Genomic DNA, 26034 nt, shown 5'->3' with positions numbered 1-26034 from the left:
CCCCCACCGGGCTGTGAGGCCCCTCTCCAGGCCCGGAAGCCCAGGCTTCCCCTGCCTGTGAGCAGGGGTGGGAAAAGGGCCTCAGCCCGAGGTCATGGGGGCACTTACATCGCAGTTTCCAAACTCACCGGGTCGCCGAGATCTGCTGACACCGCACCCACAGCAATCTGTCCTCTGACAAGGACCCTGGGGGTTCCTGGGACCAGACGGGCGTGGAGAGCACTGCCCACTGCTCTCGAGACTGTGCCCAACACACCAGGCCCTGCAGGAACGGTGACTGCGCTCAGAGGCCCATCCGGCGGCCCCTACTCAACACAGCCCCAGGCTTTTCTGAGGGCTGGGCCTGCCTTCCGGTGCGCACACGTGTGCTAGACGGCAGTGGTTGGGTGTGAATTTGGGGGGCCCGGGGCACAGCAGGTGGCTATAGACACAGATCCTTGGCGTAGGGGTGGGGGGCAGAGATCTCAGCAGCAGGCGGTGGTAGGAGGGGGCACCTCCCTCAAGCTGTGAGCCCCCCCTCCCCCGCTTGTGCACAGTCCAAGGGCAGGATGTCCCGGGGCATCTCAGGAGGCGTGCCAGGGACATCTCACAGACTCGCCCCTTGCGGAGATCCGAGCGAAAGACAAAGACCTGCCCCGTGGCTTCGGCGCCATTGGAGACAGAATGCCCTCGTGGACTGCGTGGGTGGAGGCCATGAAAAGGTAGTTGGACAGTTAGAGACACGGAGGCTGGGGCAGGGCCGTCCCTCTGCCTTCTAACTGCAGGGGAGCCGTGAAGAGGGCCTGCAGCTGAGGGGAGAGGACTCCGGGCCAGGACAGGGGACGGCAGAGGTGCCGACGTTGTCCTCCCAGGGCTGAGCCACCCACGGGAGCAGACCGACGGGGCTGGGCACAAACAGCAGGTGATGGGATGGGCTCATTATTAGTTTCTGAAGGTCAGGTGGTGGCCCAGAGGACTACTGATGTTTTATTTTAAAAAGTGCCCGTGTTGGGGATGCCTGGGTGGCTCAGTTGGTTAAGCGTCCCACTCTTGGTTCCGGCTCAGGTCGTGATCTCACAGTTTGTGAGTTCGAGTCCCGCATCGGGCTTTGTGCTGTTGGCATGGAGGCTGTTTGGGACCCTCTCTCTCCCCCTCTCTCTGCCCCTCTCCCTGCTCACAAATTGTCTTCCTCTCAAAATAAAAAGCATTGAAAAAAATCTAAAAGTTAACGGGTTTGCTATTTGCCAAAACCATTTTCGCGTTTCCCCTGGTGCTTGCATAGCGCTGTGAGTGGGACAGGACAATCTCAATGCATCCGTTTCAGACTGGGAAACTGAGGCCCAGAGTGGCTAAGTGATTCTCCTGTGGTCACATCCCGCAATGTCATCGGGTGGGGTGGGGCCGTGAGTCCAAAGTAGCTAGAGTGGCACAGAGATGGGGAGAAAGGAGGGATGTGCCCCCAGACGCTGCCTAGTTAGGGCTGCACCAGGACCGTGAAGGGCACCAGGGCCGCGGCTCCCGAGCTCCACCCTCACAACTACCTTCTCTGAGCCTGAAGGAAGGAGTAGTGATGTCTCCTCATGAGGCCTGTCCAGCACCCAGGCCTGTGACCTCTGCAGTGAGATTTCCCCTAAAACACAGCAAGGCCCTTCCCCCGGCAGCTCTGTCGTGCCTGTGCCTCTCTCTCTCCACTGCCCAGTCTCTCCCCTCTCTGGTTCTGGGCATGTTGTCCGTCCAAGTCTCCAGCTGCCCTGGGCCCCCCGCACAGGACACCAGGGCCCAGGCTGCTCCCGCTAAGCCCCCCTTCTTGCAATCTTGTCCTCATTCAGCCCCTTCCTTTGACACTCAGGTCAACATCAGTCACAATGGAAACTACATAATAGTGGAATTCCCATAATGAAATATATAATTAATAGGTACTTAATTGAGGGCTTTTGTCCAATTTTAAAAACATGTTCTATTTCTTTTGCTACATTTCCATCTTTAGGAAATCACTCTGCTGTACTTCTTTCTAGAAAACTTACCTGTTGGCCATGTTGTCTTCTGATAATCGACTATCAATGTCGAAGCACTGGACAGTAGCTTCTTTAACTAATAAATAGTGAGGGTAAAGCAAAGATATGAGATCCATAATGATAATAACTGAGATTTACCTTGACCTTGAATTTGCCTTCCGAACACGTGGTAGGAGAAAATGCCGTGAGACACCTTTGGGATGTCACGCTTTATGTTAAACATTTACTTTGTCCGGAGAGAAGGTGGAAGGTGTAGTTTGACTCACACGCGGTCTTGTGTTTCTGGCCCCTCCGACGGTGGTGTGGACTGCTGCAGTTTAACCTGGTGTGTGAGAACTCTTGGAAGGTGGACCTCTTTCAGTCCTGCGTGAACTTGGGCTTCTTCCTGGGCTCCCTGGGTGTCGGCTACATTGCAGACAGGTACGTAAAGGCCAGTCCAGCCATATGGAGTGACAATGCCGTGCAGAGAATGGGTTGTAGGGGTCGGTGGTGGAAGAATCTGGCCAGTTAGAATCTACCACAGAAGTTGATGGGGAAAAGACATGGTAGCTAGTGCTTTGGATGAGGGAGGGGCAGCAAGCTGGAGTGAGGTTGGGGATTTAGGACGGATTTCAGGGGTCCACACCCCATGCAGATTGTATAATAGGGGTGGTGGGCTGAGAGAAGGTGGGGACAAAGCCAAACTTTATGTGTCAAGCAGACGGATGAGGTGAGGGTGGGGCTATTTTTTGAGGTGGGACCGAGTCGGGGTGGGGGAAGCCGACTTCACTGCAGCTCTTTGTGGTGGGAGGGGTGGGGTGCAGAGTTGTGTCCTAGCAGCGCTAGCCTCACAGCTGCGCTCACAGTAGCGCAGGAGGCACAGAAGAGACGTCAAGTAGGCTGGTGGATACACGTGTTGTGCTCGGAAGAGAGGCTGGCGCTGGAGATAGATCTTCGGCCTTCGTCCGCAGGAACTGGTACTTAACGCTGTAAACCGCGTTTGAGGCCCGCTAGCAGAGCGTGTGGAGAGGCGAACTGGTTGGTAGGGAAGGAGTTGCGGCCAAGGAGGTCGCACAGCTGGTGCGGGAACACGACGGGGCTTGCTCGCTGAGGCAGAGCAGGCCACACCTGCGCACGTGGCCCCACGAGCACCAGGGACGGTGTCAGAGGAAGGCTGAAGAACAGCGAGGGAGGAGAACGTGGAGTCTGTGCGTGTGGACAACTCTTAGGGGCGAGTGGGCTGCGAAGGACAGGGGACAAGCGAGGGACCGCATCGCAGAGCGTGGGGTGGGGGTGTGGGGACCGGAGGGGCAGTGGAGGGGCTGGGCTCCGGTGATGGGGCACCGCCTGCGGTCAGAGGCACAGGAGGAAACACCATGAGGTCTGATTGCTCTGAGGTGAGAAGGGGTGAGCCCTGGACGGGAAGTTTCCATCGGGGTAGAGGCCGGGGGCTGGTGCGGAGGCGCGCTGCGCGGGGCAGGTGGTGTGAGGCCGCGAGAAGCAGGAGGAATGGGCGTGCTGGGGTCCAGGATGCAGGGGGCAGGGTGGGGCGATCTGGGGGTGGGGGCCAGGCGGCTGTGACCGCACCTGAGGCTGGTCCCTTACTTCCTTGCATGCGGGACCAGGTTTGAGAGATGGAGTCAGTAAAGCCCCCTCACGGGATGAAGCATTAGGTAATAATTTGCCCATTTCCTTCGGGGCGGGGGGGTGGGGGTGGGGAAGGAAAAGGAACTAATCCTCAATAGTTACACCATGAGAACTGAATGTTTCCCCGGAAAGGTTTTTGAGGCCGCTGGTAAGATTAGCACGGGGTGCGCCCCGCCAAACGCTGTTAATAATAACACAGGCTGCCAGATACAAAGGCAATGAGAGGGGACCCGTGGGGGACCCTGCAGAGCCACCCGGGAGCCATCCTCCTTGGCTGAGATGCCAGATGGCTGCGAGCACCAGGATTCCGGTTCCTCTGTCCTGTGTGACTTAATGAACCTCGGACGGGCCGCTGTTCCCTGAGGACGACTAGGTCGGGCCTTGAGGGGGGACGGTCCCTCAGGAGAGCAGTGACGCGTGCCTCCCGATTGGGACCCTTGCTGCCCTGTGGGGCCCACCTGACCCCCAATACTCAACGGCCCCGCCTCACGTCCCTGCCTCCTTGCCTCGAAAGGTTTGGCCGCAAGTTATGTCTCCTGGCCACCACCCTCGCCAGTGCCATCTTGGGCGTCCTCACGGCCGTGGCGCCAGACTACCCGTCCCTGGTGCTGTTCCGCCTGCTGCAGGGGCTCGTCAGCAAGGGCAGCTGGACGTCTGGTTACATACTGAGTAAGTGTCCGCGGGGCTGACGTCCTGCAGAGGTCAGGTGGGCGCGAGCAAGGGGACGGGGCCCACGTGCAGGTGGGTTTTGGGGGAAGAAGGGATGTTTGCAGGGTCTAGAGAAACTGTGGTCACTCTAGTTGCACGTGATAGTGTGACTGGGGCATGGGCACTACGTGGGGATGGCCTTCCTCCCTCCCTCCCTCCCTTCCTTCCTTCCTTCCTTCCTTCCTTCCTTCCTTCCTTCCTTCCTTCCTTCCTTCCTAACTTCATTCTTTTGTCTGAGAGTCACTTAAATTACCACTTAAATAGATCAATCTTTCCATATCAACTCATCTATTTGGAAAAAGATCATGTGTTGGAATGGAAACATTTGGAAAAAGTTGATGTGTTTACAGCAGGGGAAAGGCAGGAAGGGGAGTCAGGGAAGGGAGTATTTAACATTTTAAATATGAAAGAACCAGCATCTCCTGAAAAGAAATACAACTCAACTGGTTTGAACCACTTGAAAATCAGAAGAGAAGAAGACAAAGAGGAAAAAAGAGAAGGAACAAACTTTTTTTTCCTACATACTTTTTTTTCTTTCAAATTTTTCTCTGAAGGGTAAGAAGAAAGAATGAAAATTACTTTCTTGGAAGGAAATAGTATAGAAGAGCCGTCTATGCTTTCCTCAGCACATAGGTGGGCACATCAGGCAGCAGTGAGGACAATCCACAGTTTTGCTCATTGTAGAGAACAGAAAAGAAACAATGAGGTCCTTCCCTCTCTGAAGATGCTATCCTATGTCTTGGCATTCTGGGAAATGGTTCATTAACCAAGAGAAAGCAGGTTTCTCCCCCGAGAAACTGTGTGCTTAATGGGTTCAGTACATACGTACTGGCCATGTGTATGTTCAATACGCGCTATTTGGCACATGGTTAGGGAGATGAACTTGGCATTGCACATTGCATATCGGCTGACCATCATGTGATCGTGGGCGAGTTCCATAATCTTGGGCCTCGATGCCCTCATGCGGGGACGGGGGTGGGGGTGGGGGAAGGTTGGCGGTACCCTGAGCAGATGAGCCACGTGGGTGGGGCTCGGAGCAATGCCTGCACTGTGCTGGGGGCGCCCCGCCCAGTTGCTCTCTCTGTAGGGGAGGCGCTAGGGCGGGGCTGGGGCACTAAGCCGGAAGAGGCATTCCTTCCTCCCTGCCAGGAGCTCATCTGCTAGAAAGACAGATGCCCAAGCGGGTATCTGTCCGGACAGGGTGAGGGCCACACCTCCTCTGAAGGCTTTCCCCACTGGCTTGCAGGTCCTCCACTCCCTTACCCCTGCCCCCCTGCCCCCCCCTTCCCCACCCCGTTCTCTGCTAGTGGCTCACTGATGTCCTTTATAGGCTCCTCCTCTTTTCTCCCTCAATGTGGGGGGGCCCAGGATGTTGTCCTCCCCAGCCCCAAACCTGAGCCACCTGCGGACCCCCGACCCCAGCACCCCCCCTCCCCCGTCTGTAAAGTGCTCTCTGTCCAGCCGCTCAGGCCTGTGGGCGGCCATGCCCTCCACTTCCCCACGCCTGCATCTGCCTCCTCGGGTCCTGCTGCCCGGCTTTACTTTCACAGCACACTCGGACCCACAGTCTCTTCCTCTGCTGCTGCCACTGGGCCCGAGCCCACACTGTCTTTTCGCCTCCATGTTGGTCTCAAGTCTCAACTCAGCGGCAGACGTGGGAGCGCGTTTGCCCCTCGAGGGACCGGCTCTGCAATTTACGCCATGCAAGCCAGCTTCTCTGAGCACCACCCTTCCACCCCCCTCCGTGGCCTCGCCCCACCCCCTGCCCCGGAGATCCCCCTCCTCAGCTCCTCTGCCTGGAACTTCACCCCTGAGGTCCACCCCACAGCACTGCCTTCTGGAAAGCTGCGTCCCCTACCCTGGCCTGTCCTGATCCCCCCCACCAGTCAAAATTTTGTTCCCCTGTGGTGTACAGTTTACTCCTTTGCCAGGTGTGCCCTCAGCCCTCTCTCTTGAGGAGATGGGGTGTGCAGGCCACCACTGCCCATGGAGCTGGCCACAGACCCCAGACACCCAGAGTGGTGCCAGGGCCCTCATTAAGTTAGTGAGCACTCCTGGGCCGAGGGAAATGTCATAGCTCGGCCTGGAGCTCATCGGGGCCAAGCTCTGGGGAAGGAGAGGCGGACAGTGTAGAGCAGACTGAATCCCGAGTGCGCAACTGGCACTACAGACAGCAAATGGGGGAATCAGAAAAAGAACCAGCTCAAGAGAGGCTGGGACGAAGGGCGGGGTGTCTCGGGGACCCTTGAGCTGGGGAGCATCAGCGGGACTCGGGGAAGGAGCCTGGGGTCAGGTGGGGGGGCGGGTGGTGAGGTGCAGGGGCTCACCAGGGAGGGCGGGAGGCCACGGGGAGCGAAGGAGTCAGCATAGTGACCCTTTTCCTGTTTTAGTCACAGAATTCATGGGCTTGGGCCACAGGCGGACGGTGGCGATCCTCTACCAGACGGCCTTCACGGTGGGGCTCGTGCTGCTCTCGGGAGTGGCCTACGCTGTCCAGCACTGGCGGTGGCTGCAGCTGGCCGTCTCTCTGCCCACCTTCCTCTTCCTGCTCTACTACTGGTATGTGGGGCCCCCGAGGCAGCCCCGGCTCCTCTGTCTGGCCGCTGACCCCTGTGCGGTGACCTCGGCCGCCACACGGGCCGACCTGCGCATGGCCGCGGTGGCCACAGGCATGGCTATAGGGCCACTGCCACTATCTGTACCACCGGGGGGGGGGGTGTTCTGTATTCTGCTAATGGCCCTCATCACCTGGGGAGCCAGACTCAAACGGAGCCTCTTTAAATTTGCATCCCCTTAGATAGGCAATGCTTCAAGTCAGACAAAACTCCACCTAGATACATGTAGGCATTTGCTGTTTGTTGAATGAATGAATGAATGAATGGGTGGAATGTTCTCGGAGAATGTGCACGTTAGGCCATTGTGAAACAAACCAGTCCAAATGAGGCGTTGCTCTCACCAGCTGTCAGCACTTGGCAGGGTCCCCAGGGAGAAGCCTCGGGACAGATGGATTGTGATAGTGGGGCAGGGAAGGGGTGCAGAGGGGGCTGTGGGCAGAAGCACCTCATCCCTGCACCTTTGGTCACCATCCTGCTGAGGGCAAACCTTCTCTGTGGGCGGCGCTGAAGTAGACCCAGCCTCTCTCAACAAGGGCTCTCTGGGAGCGGTGCACTTGTGGTCAGGACCAGCCTGCTCTCTCCCCGTCAGGCTGAAACCAGAGGGTCTGGGGGGTGGGGCGGAAGGAGGGCCAGAGTGTGTTCAGAAGACCTTTTGCCAGAGAGTCTCAATCGTCAAGTTGTCACGTCCTTACCTGGTTTGAAATGGGCAGCATATCTCCCTGATGTTAAAGGAAAGTGGACATGGTTTTTTCCTTTTGGGAGATATTTCGAGACTTAGCCGCCCTCAAGTGACATGAAGACACTTGCTGTAGCACCAGGGGTGGGGGGCACATGGAACATCCATTCTGGGTGAGGAATAGGGCTCCCCGCTTCCAGCAGAGAGTGGGGCCCCTGCTCCAGGAAATGAAGGCCACGTAGGAAAGCAACGGTTCCCTTTTTGCTTCTAAATCTTAGCAGGTGCCACTGAGAGTATGAGGGACCCACAGAGCTCCTTCGTGGGCTCCCTGGGCCAACACAGGGTGACTCCAGATCCTTGTCCACCAGCTGCTTGAGGAATGACAGTCCCCATGTGAGGAGGACGGGTCGCCCAGAGCAACAACATCACTGTGACCAGGGCTTAAAATCAGGCGCGCTCTGGGGGAGGTGCCAAGCAGTGACGATCTGTGTCCACAGGTGTGTACCCGAGTCTCCCCGCTGGCTGCTATCGCAGAAGAGAAACACCCAAGTGCTAAAGATAATGGACCGTATCGCCCGAAAGAATGGGAAACCTCCAGTTGCTGACCTAAAGGTGACGAGCTACCAAGGGCTTCCTCACTTCACCGAATTTGGGGGTTTGGTTTATGATTTAGAAAATGCTTCTGGGGCTGCCCTGAGAAGCAGGAAGACACTGGAGGAATTTGGGGTGATGGGTGCCGGGCACATGAATGCCGGTGACTGACCTCCGGGGTGTGGTGGCTCTCAGGACTTCTGCTCCCCCGCAGCTAGGCTGCAGCTGACGCTCCCACTCCCTCCTAGATGCTCTCTCTCGAAGAGGATGTCTCCGAAAAGCTGAGCCCCTCCTTCGCAGACCTGTTCCGCACCCCCCACCTGAGGAGGCACACCTTCATTCTGATGTACCTGTGGTAAGGGGCCTTCCCTCTGCCTTCCCTGTCAGAATCGGGGAGCAGGGCACGTGGGTGGCTCAGTTGGGTAAGCGGCCCACTCTTGATTTCGGCTCAGGTCATGGTCTCACGGTCATAAGATCACACTGAGCATGGAGCCTGGTTGGGATTCTCTGTCTCTCTCTCTGCCCCTCCCCCCACCCCAAATAAATAAATAAACCTTACAGAAAAAGACAGTGGCGCAATGCTGGTGGAAAAAGAGAAGCATGAAAAGAAATTTGTAGATGGAGTTCAAGCAGTCAAAGAGCTCTTAGCAAGACATCTTTATTTCTTCCTTGGGGACTGAATAATGGGAAAGACATCATTTCAGTAAGAAGAGCATGTTACGTGGGCGAGGTTAACAGTAAGATGAGTGAGATATGATGAAGGGCTCCTAAAGTTGCCTCAAATCCCATGTGTCTCTTTTGGGAAGATGAGTCTTGATTTCACTTCGGAAGGTGGATGAGATTTCAGTGGCTCTTGATGCCTCCAGAGATCCCTTCCTCACACCCTAGAACCTCAGAGACCTGCCCGAGACTGTCTTTATTATCCACTGATTACAGAACTCTTGGACACATATGGACTCAGGCATGTACCCCTTGCCCACCGCCATGGTCTGTACCCCCTCCAGGTGGCCATCTTGTGGTTCTCTACCCTGTTCCCTCAGGGGACATCGGGTTGACTCCCCATTACCTGGGCTTTGTCGTTGACATGCTCCTCTCACCTGGGCCTGGACTGTGGGCCTACCCTGCCGCTGGTATAACTCATTTCTGCTTCCATATAAGATTTTACTAGAACCAAGGGTTCAAACTAATAGGGTGATGCCTGGCACACGGTAGCCCCACAAATATTTGCTGAAGGCTGAATGAATAAGCACCATTCCACAGACTCCCTCCCCAGTGCGTTAGACACCAGCCAGGCCTGCTCCCTTTGCACCACCAGTCTCCTGCCCTGTCTCCGTGGTGGCTCCACAGCCAGCCCCACGATGGGTCCCGGGAGCCTTTGCAAACACCCCAGCTGCCCGTGCCCTTCTGTCTCCCTCCTCCCTTCCTCCCCGCCACTCGCTGCCCCCATTTCCATCCCCTGAGAGCTTCAGTTCCTCTGCTCTCACACCCCTGCACCCAAGCCCTTGGCAGATTCTGCTCTGTTTTGAAAATGTGTTCAGAATCTGCCATTTCACCTCACCTGCCCTCTCAGTTCCCTGCCTGAGTGGTGTGATCTCTTGTCTGTGCAGCCGTGGTGCCTCTCAGGTGCCCTGTCTGTTCCTCCTCCCAAAGCAGGCAAAGGCCAGGCCACCCCCCTGTCCACACCCTCCCATTCCACTGAGGAGAAAACCAAATCCCTCTCCGTGGCCTCCAAGGCACTGACCCCGGACGCCTCTCTTCCTGGCCTCCTCTCCACTTGCTCCTTCACTGCGGAACCTCCTGGCCGTGTGACTGCAGAAGGCTTCACTGTTCATGACTCAGTTTCCTCATCAGCATGTGGGGTAATGAGAGGACGTACCTCCCAAGCATGTTGGCAGATTCACGAGATAACATGTATAAACGGCGTCCGACATAGACGCAGGATTCGCTCAGTACCACGAGCTGCTACTCTAACATGTACATGCAATTCATGGGTTCTGCCAACAGATGGCAGCCCTGCACATTTGTGAATCGGTTTCGGACGGGAAAATCAAGGTTACACATTCCTTTCTCTTAAATCAATGTCTTTATCAGTAATATGTGACTGTTCCCATTTAAGTGGCTAACTGGCACGGAGGGGCCCCTGGGCTTATCTGGACTCATTAAGCTGCTGGTGAGCGCCTTCCTTCACTCACCCTCTTCTCTAATCAGGAATGATTCAGGACTGGAAACAAGAGCATTCCCAGTAGTTCTCTGCATGCAGCTTTATACAATGAGGGACTATATTAATGGGACATATCAGTTGTGATCTCAGTTTTGGAGCTGATGGGCAATCGACATGCGGGGAGCAGAGCAATTAATCATCAACCAAAGTCTCTTCTCACAGTGCAAGTACCAGTATAATTGTAAAATGTGTCCAGCCTCCGCGATTACATAATGTCACCGAAAAGGACACATGGAGCTCTCTGAAGTCTCCCTGAGTGACTTAGCTGGTCCCCATTGGTCTAGGTGCTGTGTTCTGTGACCCTGCTCTGCTCCCCTGGACGATCGATGGATGGGTCGTGTGGTGGGCTAGAGGGTGGAAGAGAGGGGAACAGTGCCCCCGTGCAGCTAGGAAGACTTGGCCAGCATCTGCTCCGCTGTCTGTGGGCACTTGACCTTGGGGAGATGACATGACGACACCAATTACCGCTCATCTTTACTGAGTGCTTTTTCCATGCCAGGAAGCCCACCAGGCACTTTCTGTGGGGCAGGGAAGGGTGCAGAGAGCGCTGTGGAGAGAAGGAACTTGTCCCTGCCCCTTGGGTCACCGTCCTGATGAGGGCAAACCTTGTCTGTGGGTGGCGCTGAAGTAGACCCCGCCTCTCTAAACGAAGGCCGGCCTCTACACCTGTACGTCTGTGGTCAGGACTGGTCTCCCCTCGTCAGGGTGGAGCAAGGAGAGGCCTCTCTGCCTGAGTCTCCATTCTGGGCAGGACGGGACTTGCCCGAGTGTTCACGGAAGACCCTATTCCATTTGCTGATGAGGGAACTGAGGCACAGAGGGCTTAGCTAAGTTCCTTCAGGTCGCACGGCCCAGGCAGCAGCCTCATTACTGAACCTGCCCACTCGCCCTCTCCTGCCCATCCCCCTGTAGCTGCTAGGGAATTAGACGAGGTAAAGCCTGTGCAGGGCTCTGGGCAGCGCCAGGCGCCTGGGTTTGCAGGAAACAGTAAGGGTCATCGTCGGCGGGCTCTGGGACACGTGGTTATGTCCTGGAAGTCATTGTTTCACGTAAGTCTGAGAGGAGCTGCTCTAGGCATCTTTCCTGACGTTCATACCTCTTTCCATATCTCTCTTGGGATTCTAAATCAAGTGACCCGTGTTCGTCTCCAGCTTGTAGGGACCTTTGTCCTCGCTGCCAGAATCCCAACTCCCTGCTGTCCCGCAGACGGAGACTCTGCGTCAGACTCTGCCTCCCCTCTGTGCCCAGGTTCACCAGCTCCGTGCTCTACCAGGGCCTCATCATGCACGTGGGCGCCACGGGCGGGAACCTCTACCTGGACTTCTTGTACTCGGCGCTGGTTGAATTCCCGGCGGCCTTCATCATCCTCGTCACCATCGACCGCTTGGGCCTCATCCGCCCGCTGGCCCTGTCAAACCTGGTGGCGGTGGCGGCCTGCTTCGCCATGATTTTTATCCCGCATGGTGAGCTGTCCGTCTTCATCATCTTCTAGGGAATCGAATTATCCAGCGGGGGCAACAGTGTTTTAGCTGCTTGATAAGCCCCTGGAATAAGAACAAAGACAAAGGCGGGGTGTTACCTTCATCTACAAGGTTTGTTTTCTTTTATTATTTTAAATTGAGGTATAACATACACACAATGAGCAAACTATGAGTGTGCAAGTTGATGAATTTCTCCATAGGTATATATCTGGGTACCATGATCCAGATTATGTGGAACGTTGCCAGCACCTTAGAAGGCTCCCCCATGGTCCCTGACAATCCATACTCAACCCCCCTGCTCAGGTCACCACTGCTCTGACCTCTGTCCCTGAAAATTAATTCTGATGGTTCTTGAACTTCATCTAAAAGGGGTCATACGAGATGTACCCTATCTACTTGTCTTGCTTCATTCATTCATTCCACCTGTGAGATCTGTCCACGCTCTCATGCCGGAGCCTGGTTTATATACGTTTTCCTTGTTGTGTAGCATTCCTCCGTATGAATCCCATGCCACTTACCTGTCCCACTGTTGACTGACCCTTGTGTGGTTTTCAGCATCTGCCTATTGGGATCTAAGCCACAGTGAACATTCTAGCACATTGTCTTGTCATGGTGCAGGCACTGATTTCCCTTGGGTACAAATCTGTGAGTGTATTTCCTGGGTCAGGGGCTGCATACAGGTACCTCTTAGTAGATACAAACAGGTTTGCAAAATGGTTGGACCAATTTATACTCCCAACCGATGATGCCTGCGTGCCTAATTGTTCCACATCATCACCAACACTGGGTGTTGCTAGTCTTTTTCACGCCAGCCATTTCAGTGGGTGGGTGCTTTGGTCCATAATTCTTACGATCCAAGATAACCCAAAGCAGAATCATTTTAGCCAGTTTTAATTTTCAGTGCACAAATTGCCTTTCTTCTTTGTTCCTCTGAGAAGATTAAGTAAGCTCTAAGGCAGATTTGCTATTCTCTCCGGTTTTATGGCTTGCGCTCTGGCCTTGCTGGTTAAATGAGTTGTTTTGGTAAGCTTTATGGAGAGTAGTGTGGGAAACGTTTCCTGAGCTCTTGTCTTCTCAAGGAACAGGCTGGATATAGATCAGGCTGAAACTAAAAAAAGGCAGCTCAGTTTTCTTCCCCTTTCTTGCAGGGGGAGAGAACAAAGAAGACAGGGCAGAGGTCATCTGAAATAGATTTTACCCACTTTTGTCCCCGTTTTCTTGTTTCTAGAACCCAAGAAAGATAACTCAGCACTGGATACAGAGAGGGAGCTTGAGTTCTGAGACTGTGCAGTTATCAGCCGGCCAGAGTCCAGGCACCCCCTCAGAGCCCCCCCTCCCAGCCGTCACCGTCTCCACTTGGCCTCGATTTAGTCCTTGCCCCATTAGATGATAAACATTCACTCCCTCGTCCAGGAAGTATTTCGAGTGTCTTCTCTGTGGCCGGCATGGATCTGTAGGTCCTGGGATCTCAGTGGCGAGCAAAGCTGAGAAAGTTCTTGCCTTGCAGGATTTACATTCTGGAGGGAAAAACAGAGGGTGAAGCGTGGTTGGCTTAATCCTTGGTGTGGCGGTCAGGGGTGGCCTCAGGAGACCTGAGTGAGGGGAGGGAGCCGTGTTGCCATCTAGGGAATGTGCTTCCCAGGCAGGGGACAGAAGTGGGAGTCTCCCTGGGAGGGCAGAGCTGAGAATTCAAGAAACAGCTGGAATCCTTGTGCCTAAAATCAGGAGAGCAGGGGCGGGAGCGCCGGACAGGGGCCCAGTTCGCGGGAGGCGGCCTTGGACTGTCCCTCAGTGTTGAAGAAGGCTCTGGGCAGGGACATTCCCTGTAGAGAGTGGCCCCAAGCGCCGAGGGAAGCCAGGGCAGTAGGACAGCTCAATAGATCAAAGACCCCGGACTTTGTGGCAAGGTCTCCCCTCAAGATGATCTTCCTCATTTTTTCTCTTTGGGAAGCTGGGGCGCATCCTTGATTAGCGCAAGGTGGACAGCCTCAGGAGGCTGGGAGACTGGGCTGCACCTGGTGGCCAGCTCCTTCCTAAGGCCACCGCGTCCTCTCTCCTGGGAGCCTCACGCTGGTGGAGTGAAACAGAGTTTGGCTTCTGTGAGCAGCCAGTATCTGGGGACAGGGGTAGAGACAGCATAGTGGCTGTGACCCCAGAGGCTCCTGGCTTGTGACGGGAGCCACTTGCATGTGTTAGCGTTTGGGGTGATCCCAGTGGAGTGGACCAAGGTGCCCAATTCTTGGATCAGTCCTCAACAGGGAGCGGGCTTCCTGGACCTTCATGTAATCAAGAGTCTCACAGCAGCCGGCCTAATACTCACACCTGAGACTATCTTGAGAGGTGTTTTGGTTTAAAAAATGTGTTTGGAAGCGAACACTAGAAATCTGGTCTGTTGGCTTCAGGAGACTGACTCAGGGGCTGCATTATTGTGGACCTACTATATTTCAGGTGCTAGCTGGGCTACCGTTACGTGATAATTAAAAAGCCAGCATTTATTAGTGGTCATGGTGGACATTTGGCAAGTATTATCTCAAAATCTCACAACAACTTATAGGCTGGCTGTAATTATTCCCATTTTACAGCCGAGGAAACCAAGACATGAGAAAGTAAGTCACGTGGCTGACAGGAGGCAGAGCTGAGCCTCGAAGCACACGTTCTTTCCCCTGCACTGAGGACCCCCCTCATGTCACTATCAAGTTCTGAAACCTCTCAGAACTCAGTGTACTTATCCCAGAAGGAAAGAGTTAGACAAGACAGTCCTTCAGGCCCTTCCAGCTCTAAAGGCCAAGCTTCTTAACGTGGCCCCTTGATGGAGTGAATTCTTTGACCACAGTCCTTATGTGAGACCCCTTCCCCCCGCACCCCCCACCCCCCCGATGCCTCTGTGTTTCCTGTCCAGATCTACAGTGGCTAAGCATCACAGTAGCTTGTGTCGGCCGAATGGGAATCACCATCGTGTTCCAAATGGTGTGCCTGGTGAACGTCGAGCTGTATCCCACGTTTGTCAGGTGGGTGCACAAAGCGAGGTGCGCTGGGGGAGGTTGGGTGGCCCCTGAAATAGCTGTGCACCAACCAGGCTCAGCGAGGACCAGCATTTCCAAGGCAGCTCTTCAAGACTCCCCCAAGGTCCGTTTGGACATTGAGGTGGGAGTTGGGCATCAAAGAGAGTGTCGGCGCCCAATGATAGGAGAGAATGTGAGCTGGAAAGATTGGAGGTGACAGTGCAGAGGGCGAGCACCAGAGAAAAGGCGTCCGCGTAGAGATGGGAGGGAGTGGGAGACGGAGTTTCAGCCGAGCCCACGGCACAGACTAGTTGCGTGGACTCTGGCAGCTCCACCCACGCCGGCAGATACATGTGGCTTAAACAGCATTCTGATTGGCACAGTGATACAGAAAGCATTTCTAGACATATGCCCTCTCGCCCCTAATGTCATTATTTCCATCTTGCAGATGGGGAAGTTGAGGTGCAGAGAGGGATAGAGAAGTTGCAAGAGGCACACAGCCAGAAAGTGACAGGGCATCTTTCTGACCTTGAGGCTGGTGCCTTTCCTGTGATGACACAATGCTTTTCCGTAAACAATGTTTGCTGCATAGCAATGGGCCTAAAAGACTTATTGTTTCAAGACCAAAACTCACTCTAACCAATATAGTGCACAGTTTGCTGTATTTTTACTATATATGTACTCATGTCCCTGCCACTACAATCAGTTTGGAGACATTTCCATCATCTCCAAAGGCTTCCTTCCCCACCCCCAGCACCTGGCAACCACTGATTTGATTTCTCTCCCTTTGGTGTTACCTTATCCAGAATGTTCTGTAAATGAAGTCACAAGGCAGGCAGACTTTGTGTTTGTCTCCTTTCACTTTGCATAATGCTAATAGTGATGCATAATAATAATAATAATGCATAATAATCCATGCTCTGTTCCTTCTGAGTGAGTGCTGAGTGCTACTCACTCCAGTGTGCAAATGAAGTACCACAATTTGTTTATCCATTTCCCAGTTTATTGACATTGGCTGTCTCCAGCTTGCAGTGACTATTATATAGCTGCTCATAAACATTCAGGTATGGGTCTTTGAGTGGATATATGTTTTCAGATCTCTTGGCCAAAAACTTAGGAGTGGCTCATATGCTAAGTGTGTGTTTAAATTTATAAGAAAGCGTCAGAATGTTTTCCTAAGTGGCTACACCATTTTGTATTCCACCAGCCACATGTGAGAGATCCGTTGTTTTATGTCCTCATAAGGACCTGGTATTGTTAGGGTGCTGACAAATTTTTTAGTTTTCTAAGTCATTCTAAGAGGTAGTGGAATTATTGTGACTTTATGTTACATTTTCCGAATCACTAACAATGTTGAGCATTTTTGTATGTACTTACTGCCATCTGTATTTTAGGAGACTTGATTTTCAATGAAGATTTAAAAATTTTTTTAAATCTTTATTTATTTTTGAGAGAGAGAGAGAGAGAGAGAGAGAGAGAATGTGAGCAGGGGAGAAACAGAGAGAGAGGGAGACAGAATCTGAAACAGGCTCCAGGCTCCGAGCTCTGTGCACAGAGCCTGATGCGGGTCTTGAACCCACAATCCGCGAGAACATGACCTGAGCCGAATTCAGACGCTTAACTGACTGAGCCACCCAGGCGCCCCATGAAGATTATCTTTATTGTACAAGAAATTAATCACTTTATTTAAAGGTTTAATTCTGACCTTTGTTAAACTTAAACTCTCTTTGGTCTGTGTAACTCTTTCTTGCGTCCTATTCCTCCTGTTATCTTGCTAGTAGTTTCTAAGAAATATTCCAGCTCCCCAGTCTCCCAACTGCACAGCAGTCTGAACCATCAGTCAGCTGGAAGATGCGACAGTGGCTCTGATGTACTCTTCTCTTCCCCACCTGCCCTTCATTAAAAGGCTCTGTCTTATATTCTCATCTATAAAAGGTTGCTTGGACTGAGTACAAAGAGATGAAGGCAGATTAAAGAGAAAATCTTCCACATTTGGCAGTCCTGAGCCCAGAGTCTAAAATAGCTGGGCCAAACAATTCCATTGTCATGGCCACTGGGCCCAGGGGACTGGCTGAAAATGTAAACTGTCAAAGGGCCCGAGTCCTCACTCTTGTGGGGAAGAAAGCCAAGCAACCCATCTCAAGGAGCCATTTGTGAAAAGAGCCTGTTGATAAAGATTCTCAGTAACTAGCAACGGAAACCAGATGTTCAGAAATAACTTTAGGGGCACTGAGGTGGCTCAGTCGGTTAAGCGTCCAACTCATGGTTTTGGCTCAGGTCATGATCTCATGGTTTGTGATTTCAAGCCCCACGTTGGGCTTTGAACAGAGAGTGTGGAGCCTGCTTGGGATTCTCTCCTGCCTCTCCCTCTCTCTCTGTCCCTCCCCTGCTCACACATTATCTATCTCTCAAAATAAATAAATAAACTTAAAAAAAACCTTTAAATGTGATCCACACATACACAAGAATAAGACAGTCATGAAAGATCTGATATTTTCAATTGATAGAATCAAATCTAAATTGTTTTTTAAGAAAAAGATTATTCTGGTTACTTTATTACTTTACAAGAACCCCAAAGAGAAAAAATGACTATTGAAGCCATCTTGACCCTGCTTCTTATCCACAGGAGGCTTTGGAAATGAACAGCCTCCTTCTGACTGCAGCGCTTATTGTCAAGAACATTCTTTTAGCTTCAATAGGCTCTGCCTTGCGTTGGAAATTGTCTCTCCTTTTTGTGTCCTCACGACAGCATGAGCTCCCTGTGAACAGGAACGACAAATCATACTTCTCTGTACCTGTTCTAGAGCTGTACTGAGCGGTCCCTACATGCCCGCAGAATGGCCAAGTGAACAAAACACATCATGTGATGTTCCTGTTGCTTCCAGCTTCTGTGTGCTTATTAATTGTCTTTACTTTTTTAAGATGTAATTTCTTAAAATAATGGCATCTTTTCTTTCTCCTCTTGGAAATCACACTGAAGCTACTTGAAAAATGAGAATAAACAAACCTGCAAATACCAGCCTTAAAACGAGAATGATCCTGGGGGCACCTGGGTGGCTCAGTCGGTTGAGCATCTGACTTTGGCTCAGGTCATGATCTCACGGTTTGTGGGTTCAAGCCCCGTGTTAGGTTCTGTCTAAAGAAATAGAGTATTAAATGTATTAAATAAAATAAAGGTAACATTTTGAATAAAAATACAGACCTTCCAGGGCACCTGGCTAGCTCAGTGGGAAGAGCATGGGATTCTTGATCCGGGGGTCATGAGTTCAAGTCCCACATTGGGTGAAGAGATCACTAAAAAAAAATAAACTTAAAATAATACAAACCTTCCAAATTATCAGGAAAAAAATACACATAACCGACACATATTGAAAATAAGACACTAGAAGCAATAAAAACCATGACATAAAAGCTAAAGACAGAATTAAGACCAAGCATTTCTGACATTTAAGTAAACACAAAGAGACTCAAGTCCTCTATTAAAAATAAAGAGACGCCTTGAGTTGATTACAAAGCGAAACTGAACAATTTGCTGTATAGTTGAAGTATAACTTTTCCTTGGAAAGGTTAAAAAGAAAAGAATGCATGAATGCAAACAAAAATATAGCAAGAGCCATAATCTTATCAGACAAAATTGAATTTATGCCAAAAATGTATTTAATAAGATAAGAAGTCCCTAAACAATGATAAAGAGGAAACCCACAATGGTCTTACAGGGAGATTTTACAACATGTAATTAATAGAAAATTCCAATGATACTCAAACTATGTTAGACTATAGAAAAAGAAAGATTTTTTTAAAAAATTTTAATAAAGCTAGCATAATACTGGTATCAAAGACAACAAAGATAAAGAAAACAAGAAAACTATAGGTAAATATTATTTGTGAAATATGATTAAAATCCCAAACTATATTTTACCAAACAGAATAGTGGAGACATTAAAATAATAATATATCATATCTAAGATGAGTTACTCAGGAACACAAAGATAGTCCAGTATTGGAAAATCTGATAGTATAATTCATGCTTATTAATAAATTGAAAGAGTTTTATAGAGGTAATAAATTAAAAGCTGAAAAGTTAAAACTGTACTATATTATTTCCATAGTCAATGAAATGCATTTAATAAAATTCAACATCTACTCTTATTATTACAATCTTTCTACAAAACATGGATGGATAATTTTACATATAATTTCTTCAGTATGCTTTTTCCAGCTAAGAAGAAACATCCCATTGAAATCTGATAAAGTGAGTTATAAATATATTTAAAGACATAGTGGCAAACACTGAGAGTTGATATAATCAACCAAGATGAGGTAGTACAGGGAGGGACTGGGAAAGAATGTACTACTTCTACTTATTTATTTAAAGTTTTTTCAATGTTTATTTTTGATAGAGGGAAAGTGAGTCAGAGCATGACTGAGGGAGAGGCAGAGAGAGGGAGACATAGAATCCAAAGCAGGTTCCAGGCTCTGAGCTGTCAGCACAGAGCCCGATGCGGGGTTCGAACCCACGAACAGAGAGATCATGACCTGAGCCAAAATTGGATGCTTAACAGATGAGCCACCCAGGAATGTACTACTTTTATAATTACTCATTGTAGGGAGTAAGAGATTATGCAAATAGGTATCATAGAAGAAGCTTAAAGGTCGCATCCTAAAGGATAAATTTTTCCCAGTTTGATTTTCCTCACTTAACCATGTTTTTAAAACAAAGCTCAACATTATTTATAGGAATACAAAAATACCCAGCACTGAACAAAGTAAAGTGTATCAACTGTCAAAAGAAATATGAATGTCCTAAACACCCCAGTTAAAAGACAAGGATTGGGGCACCTGGGTGGCTCAGTCGGTTAAGCGTCCGACTTCGGCTCAGGTCATGATCTCACAGTTTGTGGGTTTGAGCCCCGCGTTGGGCTCTGTGCTGACAGCTCGGAGCCTGGAGCTGCTTCGGATTCTGTGTCTCCCTCTCTCTCTCTGACCCTCCCCTGCCCACGCTGTCTCTCCCTCTTTCTCAGAAATAAAACATTAAAAAAAAAAAAAGACGAAGATTGTCAGATTGGACAAAAAAGTGACACTCAATTGGATACTGCCTATCAAAATCTCACTTTAAATATAGGGGCAGAGACAGTTTAAGAGTAAAATGACGATGGGGCACCTGGGTGGCTCAGTTGGTTAAATGTCTGACTTTGGGTCAGGTCATGATCTCATGGTTTATGGGTTTGAGCCCTGCATTGGGTTCTGTTCTGTCAGCACAGAGTCTGTTTTTGAGCCTCTATCTCCCTCTCTCTCTGTCACTCACACGTGCTCTCTCAAAACAAAGAAACTTAAAAAAAATGAACTTAAAAAATAGAGTAAAAAGATGGAAAAAGATGTTATAAACAGATAGTATAAAAGGATGGAAAAAGATGCTGTGGCCATATTTGTAGAAGTTAGAGTAGATGTCAGAGCAAAGACTATCACCAGGGATGAAGAGGGTCCTTTCAGGTAGGATAATTTCTCTGTTTCTCTTCTAGCCTTCTTTGTCCTTCCATCCCTAACACCTTCTCTCCCCCCTTCCCTATGTCTTCATGTAACAATCAAAGCAACCAACCAACCAACAAACAAAGAAACCCCAAAAGAACTCTCCTCACACCAAGCAGTTCTCCAACGTTCCAGACACCACCTGGGTACCCCGTTCCATTCTGGTGGGGACCACGTGGAGTTAGTGCAGATGCCACAGGGTAAGGTAACTGGCCCCACCTCGGATGCCAGGCATGAGCCCCACGTTGTCGCCTGGACTTCGGACTTACTGGCTCTAAGTCAGGACTCCCATAGCCCCCTCCTCACGTTCAGTAATTTGCCATGTCTCACGGAACTCAGAGAAACACTTACAGTTACCGGTTTATAATATAGGACATAATAAAGGATATAAATGACCAGCCAGATGAAGAGGTAGTAGGGTAAGATCTGGAAGGGTCCCAAGCACAGGAGCCTGTGTGCCCATGGAGGTGGGGTGGGCCACCCTCCCAGCACGTGGAGATGTTCACTGACCTGGAAGCTCTGAACCCCATAGTTGAGGGTTTTTACAGAGGCCCTGTTATGTAACATGATTGATTGAAAATCATTGGCCATTGGTGATTAACTCTGTCTCCGACCTTTCTTCCCTCCCTGTGCTGGCTGTCGGATAAGGTTAACATTTGGAAGTTGGATCACAGAAGTATCATCTCTTTTGTTCTCTGTTTTATCAGGAACCTTGGAGTGATGGTGTGCTCTTCCCTGTGCGATCTGGGCGGGATCATCACCCCCTTTCTGGTCTTCAGGCTGATGGAGGTCTGGCAAGGCTTGCCACTCGTTTTGTTTGGTAAGACTCCCTGGGATGTTTATTATTCCTTCTCCCCACCCCAGCGTGATTACCCAATAACTATTTGATGAGTGAATGATGTCCTCCAGTGAGTTTACAGATGACACGGGTGGCGCCTGGCGTTTCGCTGTCTCCTGGCTCACTCTGTCTTGCTCCAGGAGGAAGACAGGAAGCCATTCCCGGGAGGCAAGCCAGAGGTTGACATTTGATGGCTCTGGAGCCTGATCATTGATCTTACAGGACAGAAGTTGAGAGACCTTTTGACATAGCCTCCTCCTTTCTTATGAATTTGACTCCCAATTTTTGTGCATTTAACATGTAATTGCTGGAGGCTTAAAGTTGCTAAATTATCATCCTGCTGCTTAACAGTTGAAATAGATACAAGGAGGCAAATGGGAATTGACATTTAGTATCAGCTGTGATAGTGATGAAGTTGGGTTAGAGGAGGAGGAGGCGACTCTTCTCTCTCCAAACTGAGACCCTGGGGTCTCCAAGATCCTGCTTACCCATTTGGTGGAAGGCAGAACGACCACCTACGTGCAGAGAGCTGCCGTGGCTGGAGCCCAGGCATAGCTTGAGGGAGAGGGCAGAGGAGAGAGGAAGAGAGAAATAAGGAGAGGGGTGGAGAAAGAGGGAGGAGGGCTGGGGAGGGAGAAATGAGAGAGGCCCACACTACCCACAAATATATTATCTATGCTTCATATCAAATATATAGTAACATAATATTAATATATAGTAACTACGGTATATATTATAGTTTATATATGGTAACTATTATATATTACATACAAAACAATACATTATAATGCAATTAATATGTGTAGTTTTGTATATGATAACTATAATACATAGAATATACATTATATATAATAAATCTGCTAACACTTAAACATCAGTTATCGTCAAAGTTATTCTTATGTAGAGGTAAAGGCAATATTCCCTTTTCTTTTTTTTTAATGTTTTATTTATTTTGAGGGGTGTGTAGAGAGAGAGGGAGAGAGAGAGAATTCCAAGTAGGGTCCATGCTGTCAATGCAGACTCCAACTTGGGGCAGGAACTCACGAACCATGAGATCATGACCTGAGCCAAAACCAAGAGTCAGACGCTTAATGGACTGAGCCACTCAGGCACCCCAATATTCCCCTTCCTCACTCTGACATTTCCCACGATCCTATTGCTTTGACTTTCATTTTCTAAGTGTTCCCAACTTCTAAACACCAAGTGTCTGTCACAGGTGCATTACCTAGCCATCTCTTTAGCTAGCGGTCGGCATCCCTACATGCTGTTGGCTGTGCTCAAATGGCTCCGTGTGAACTCTGTTTTGTTTGAAGCGATATTGGGCCTGGTTGCCGGGGGGGTTACGCTGCTTCTTCCTGAGACCAAAGGAGTCACTTTGCCAGAGACCATCGAAGACGCCGAGAACCTTGGGAGGTGAGCCTGTGGTGCCTGGGGCCTCGGGGGTCACGTGAGTGAGACCTGCACCATGGCACCTCCACTTCATCTATATTAGAACTTCAGGAGAGCTTCACAGATATCTTTTTTTTTTTTTTTTTTTTTCACTCAGAGCTGCTATAGAGAGAAACACAACACAAATAGCCAGTAGCTTTGGATGAGGAAAGATTGGAGAGCACGAATACGTGGTTTTGGTTGGCAGTTACCTCTTCTGAACTGTGGGACTGAGAACATGTGTCTGAGATGCTGACTGAACAAAGGCTGAGTCCCTAGCTCATGAAGAGTTAACTGCTCTGAGTTGGGAATTATTCTTAAATCAATCTTTTGTCCTTGTAGCAATTGTTGGTTCTGATTCTTTAAACATTTTTTAAAGGTTTATTTATTTATTTTGAGAGATAGAGTGAGAGCAGGGGAGGGGCAGAGAGAGGGGGAGAATCTCAAGCTATGAGGGAGAATCTCTGTGCTATGAGCACAGAGCCTGATGCAGGGCTTGAACTCAATAAACTGTGAGATCATGACCTGAGCCCAAATCAAGACTTGGACGCTCAACTGACTGAGCCACCCGGGTGCCTCTGTTGGTTCTGATTCTTTAGTGACTTCTTAACAAAGGAAGAATGACTTACAACTTTCATTCTTGTGACAGGGACAAGGGCTTTATTAGAGCAATAAAAAAAGAAAGGAATAAACAATGATTGAGGAGGTGGAGGCCTCTCAGATCCCCCTCCAGGCTCACTTGATGGATTCCATAGGAAAGACACATGAGTCCCTGTGACATAGAGAGAATGGTCAGTGGAGTCAAAGAGACCTGGGCTCAAATCCAGTCATCTACTTGGGATGTCATTGAACCTTACAGGAAATTAACCTCCTTGCCTGACAAATAGCCACAATAATACTCAGCTTGGAGGACTGCTGGGAACATTCAATGAGATAAGGTGGGGGACAGTGACTAATCATGTGCCCCACATATAGTAGGTGTTCAACAAATCTTAGATTTGTCTCCATTCTTCTTGCATATTGTGTAAACTCCTCAGTGGTTCTCAAAACTTAGTATGCAGAAGGATCACAAAACAAAAAGCTTACTGAAATGCAGATTCCCAAGCCCACTAGGATTTTTGATTTAGTAAATGAAGGGTGGGACAGAGGAATCTGTGTGGTCAGTAAGCTCTGCCGATAAAGCCCATTTAAGTGCTTCGTAAACCTCACTTCGAGAAATTCTGGGTGTCTCAGTACTGATAGGGGACAAAACTATTTTTTTAAGTTTATTTATTTTGAGAGACAGTGAGAGCGCGAGAGAGTGAGTGAGTGTGTGTATTGGGGGTTGGGGGAGGGGCAGAGAAAAGAGAGAGAGAACCCCAAGCAGGCTCCTTCCTCACTGTCAGCTCAGAGCCTGACTCGGGGCTCAGTCTCATGACCGTGAGATCATGACCTGAGCTGAAATCAAAGTTGGACATTTAACCAACTGCGCCCTGGGACAAACACTCTAATTTAACTGTAAACACATTTTCTAGTCGCCAACAATGTGCTTTTTTGGTCCCAATTGGATAGCTAATATTGATTATCAGATTAAAAAATTATTTTTAATGTTTATTTTTTTTGAGAGAGAGAGAGACAGAGCACGAATAGGCAAGGGGCAGAGAGATAGGGAGACACAGAATTGGAAGCAGGCTCCAGGGTCCAAGCTGTCAGCATAGAGCCCAATGCAGGGCTTGAACTCACAAACCGTGAGATCATGATCTGAGCTGAAGTCAGGCGCTTAACCAACTGAGCCACCCAGGCACCCCTGATTACCAGATTTTAAACGATGTCATTACAATTTGTTGATAAGCACCGGGTCAGGTTTAGAGATACCACTTTGCTGGTCCCTTTTGTGTTGCTGGCTACCCTCCTTTTCTCCTTTTGTTTTGAGACATATTCCCATGGATGATTTGTAATCGTTTTCTTCTTTTCTCTCTCTCTCAATAGTTTCTTAGTCAAACCATTGTTTATTTTAACATCCATTTTTATTTTTGGCTGCTACAGGATCGCCAAACCCAAAGAAAACACGATTTACCTTCAGGTCCGGACAGCAGAACGTGCAGGCACCTAAGAGAGAGGCTTCATGGAGACCAACGAACAGAAGAAGTGCTTCGAAACCCTGATTTCTCTGGGCTCTTGCTCACACTTAACCTGCCCCTAAACCGATATCCTGAAGAACACCGAATGTGCTTCGTTTTACTTTATTTTCTTTCTTTACATCTCCCAAGGCCCTGGCTCTCTTTTATCCACTTACCTTTCCTCGCAGAGACTGTTGGTAGTTACCAGTTACTTAATTACCTAAAGTGTTTTAAAGATCCAATAGAGTTTAAATATTGCTATGAAAGAGGCCTCTGTAACCGGTTTCCTAGAATCTGTGTTGTTTCATTCACTCTGAAAGAAAATGCCTTTGTACTTGCAGTGTCTATCTTGGCAAAAATATTTCAAGGTGTAGCTTTCTTGAAGGGCACTTGGTTTTCAAACATGGCGACCCTCCCAGCAGACCATACCCGAATCGCATTTACATCCGACTCACAGACAAAAGCGAGATTCTCAGCCAAAGGCCAGGAGTACTGTAACCTTTTTAGGAGGCAGTTTCTGCCACCTTTGCTCCAGGAATGTTGTATTCAATTTCACCCTTGGTTTTCATTCTTGTTGGTGATTCTAGAAGGTAAATTCCTATGCCAACTCTAAAATATTGTAGTGCATATATCAAAGAGTTCAATTTACTATCAGTTATGTAGTAACTGGTTTAAGTTCTGGTGGAAGAAGTGATTTCATTCCTGGAGTACACAAAAACTTTTATTTTCAAATTTCTTTACCTGTGAAATAAGCCAAAGACAACATAATAGCCAGCCTTCAGGGCACATCGGGGAGAAGTTTCTAATGTGAATCGGAGGCACCAGGAAAGACATGTGTTGTGTTATCAGCACTTCTGGCCTGATTGGCTGAGCTCAGTGGCCTCAGGGACATGAAGGTCTGAGCAGCCTTTGTTCTTCCTTTCGGAATGGACGTTGGTGACTTGGAAAAAAAAAAAAAAGAATGTTCTTGTCTTCCAAATTCTATTTTAAAGACACATCTAGGGGAGGTGCCTGGATGGCTCAGTCAGTTGAGCATCTGACTTTGGCTCAAGTCATGATCTCATGGTTTGAGGGTTTGAGCTGTGCATCAGGCTCTGTGCTGACAGTTCAGAGTGTGGAGCCTGCTTCACACTCAAGAGGGGTGTGTAGGCGAGCAAGGCAGGAAGCGCTCCCTTTCAGCCTTGTGCCTAGGACACCGTGTGGCCTCAGAGAGGCAGCATGACGTCATG

At 49.6% G+C, this 26034-nt stretch overlaps 1 protein-coding gene across 2 annotated transcripts in view; it reads left to right on the top strand.

Moving 5' to 3' along the window:
* LOC120223339 (solute carrier family 22 member 1-like) overlaps window positions 1-25082 on the top strand; it is a 28155-nt gene extending 3073 nt beyond the window's left edge. Inside the window, exons 2-12 of one of the 2 annotated variants that reach the window (XM_039221404.1) lie at window positions 2311-2414; window positions 4135-4289; window positions 6719-6887; window positions 8117-8231; window positions 8459-8565; window positions 11680-11894; window positions 14812-14920; window positions 21148-21260; window positions 22592-22691; window positions 23410-23412; window positions 24732-25082. In XM_039221404.1, the coding sequence (XP_039077335.1) occupies window positions 2311-2414; window positions 4135-4289; window positions 6719-6887; window positions 8117-8231; window positions 8459-8565; window positions 11680-11894; window positions 14812-14920; window positions 21148-21260; window positions 22592-22691; window positions 23410-23412; window positions 24732-24798 (1257 nt within the window). In that variant the 3' untranslated portion in view covers window positions 24799-25082. The remainder of the gene's footprint in view (window positions 1-2310; window positions 2415-4134; window positions 4290-6718; window positions 6888-8116; window positions 8232-8458; window positions 8566-11679; window positions 11895-14811; window positions 14921-21147; window positions 21261-22591; window positions 22692-23409; window positions 23413-24731) is intronic. The other variant, XM_039221403.1, reaches the window with a different exon arrangement.
* Window positions 25083-26034: the final 952 nt, after the last annotated feature.

The sequence above is a fragment of the Hyaena hyaena genome, unplaced genomic scaffold (assembly GCF_003009895.1).
Source record: "Hyaena hyaena isolate Hyena2069 unplaced genomic scaffold, ASM300989v1 scaffold_981, whole genome shotgun sequence".
Lineage (NCBI taxonomy): Eukaryota > Metazoa > Chordata > Mammalia > Carnivora > Hyaenidae > Hyaena > Hyaena hyaena.
This window is presented reverse-complemented; position numbering and strand designations above follow the sequence as displayed.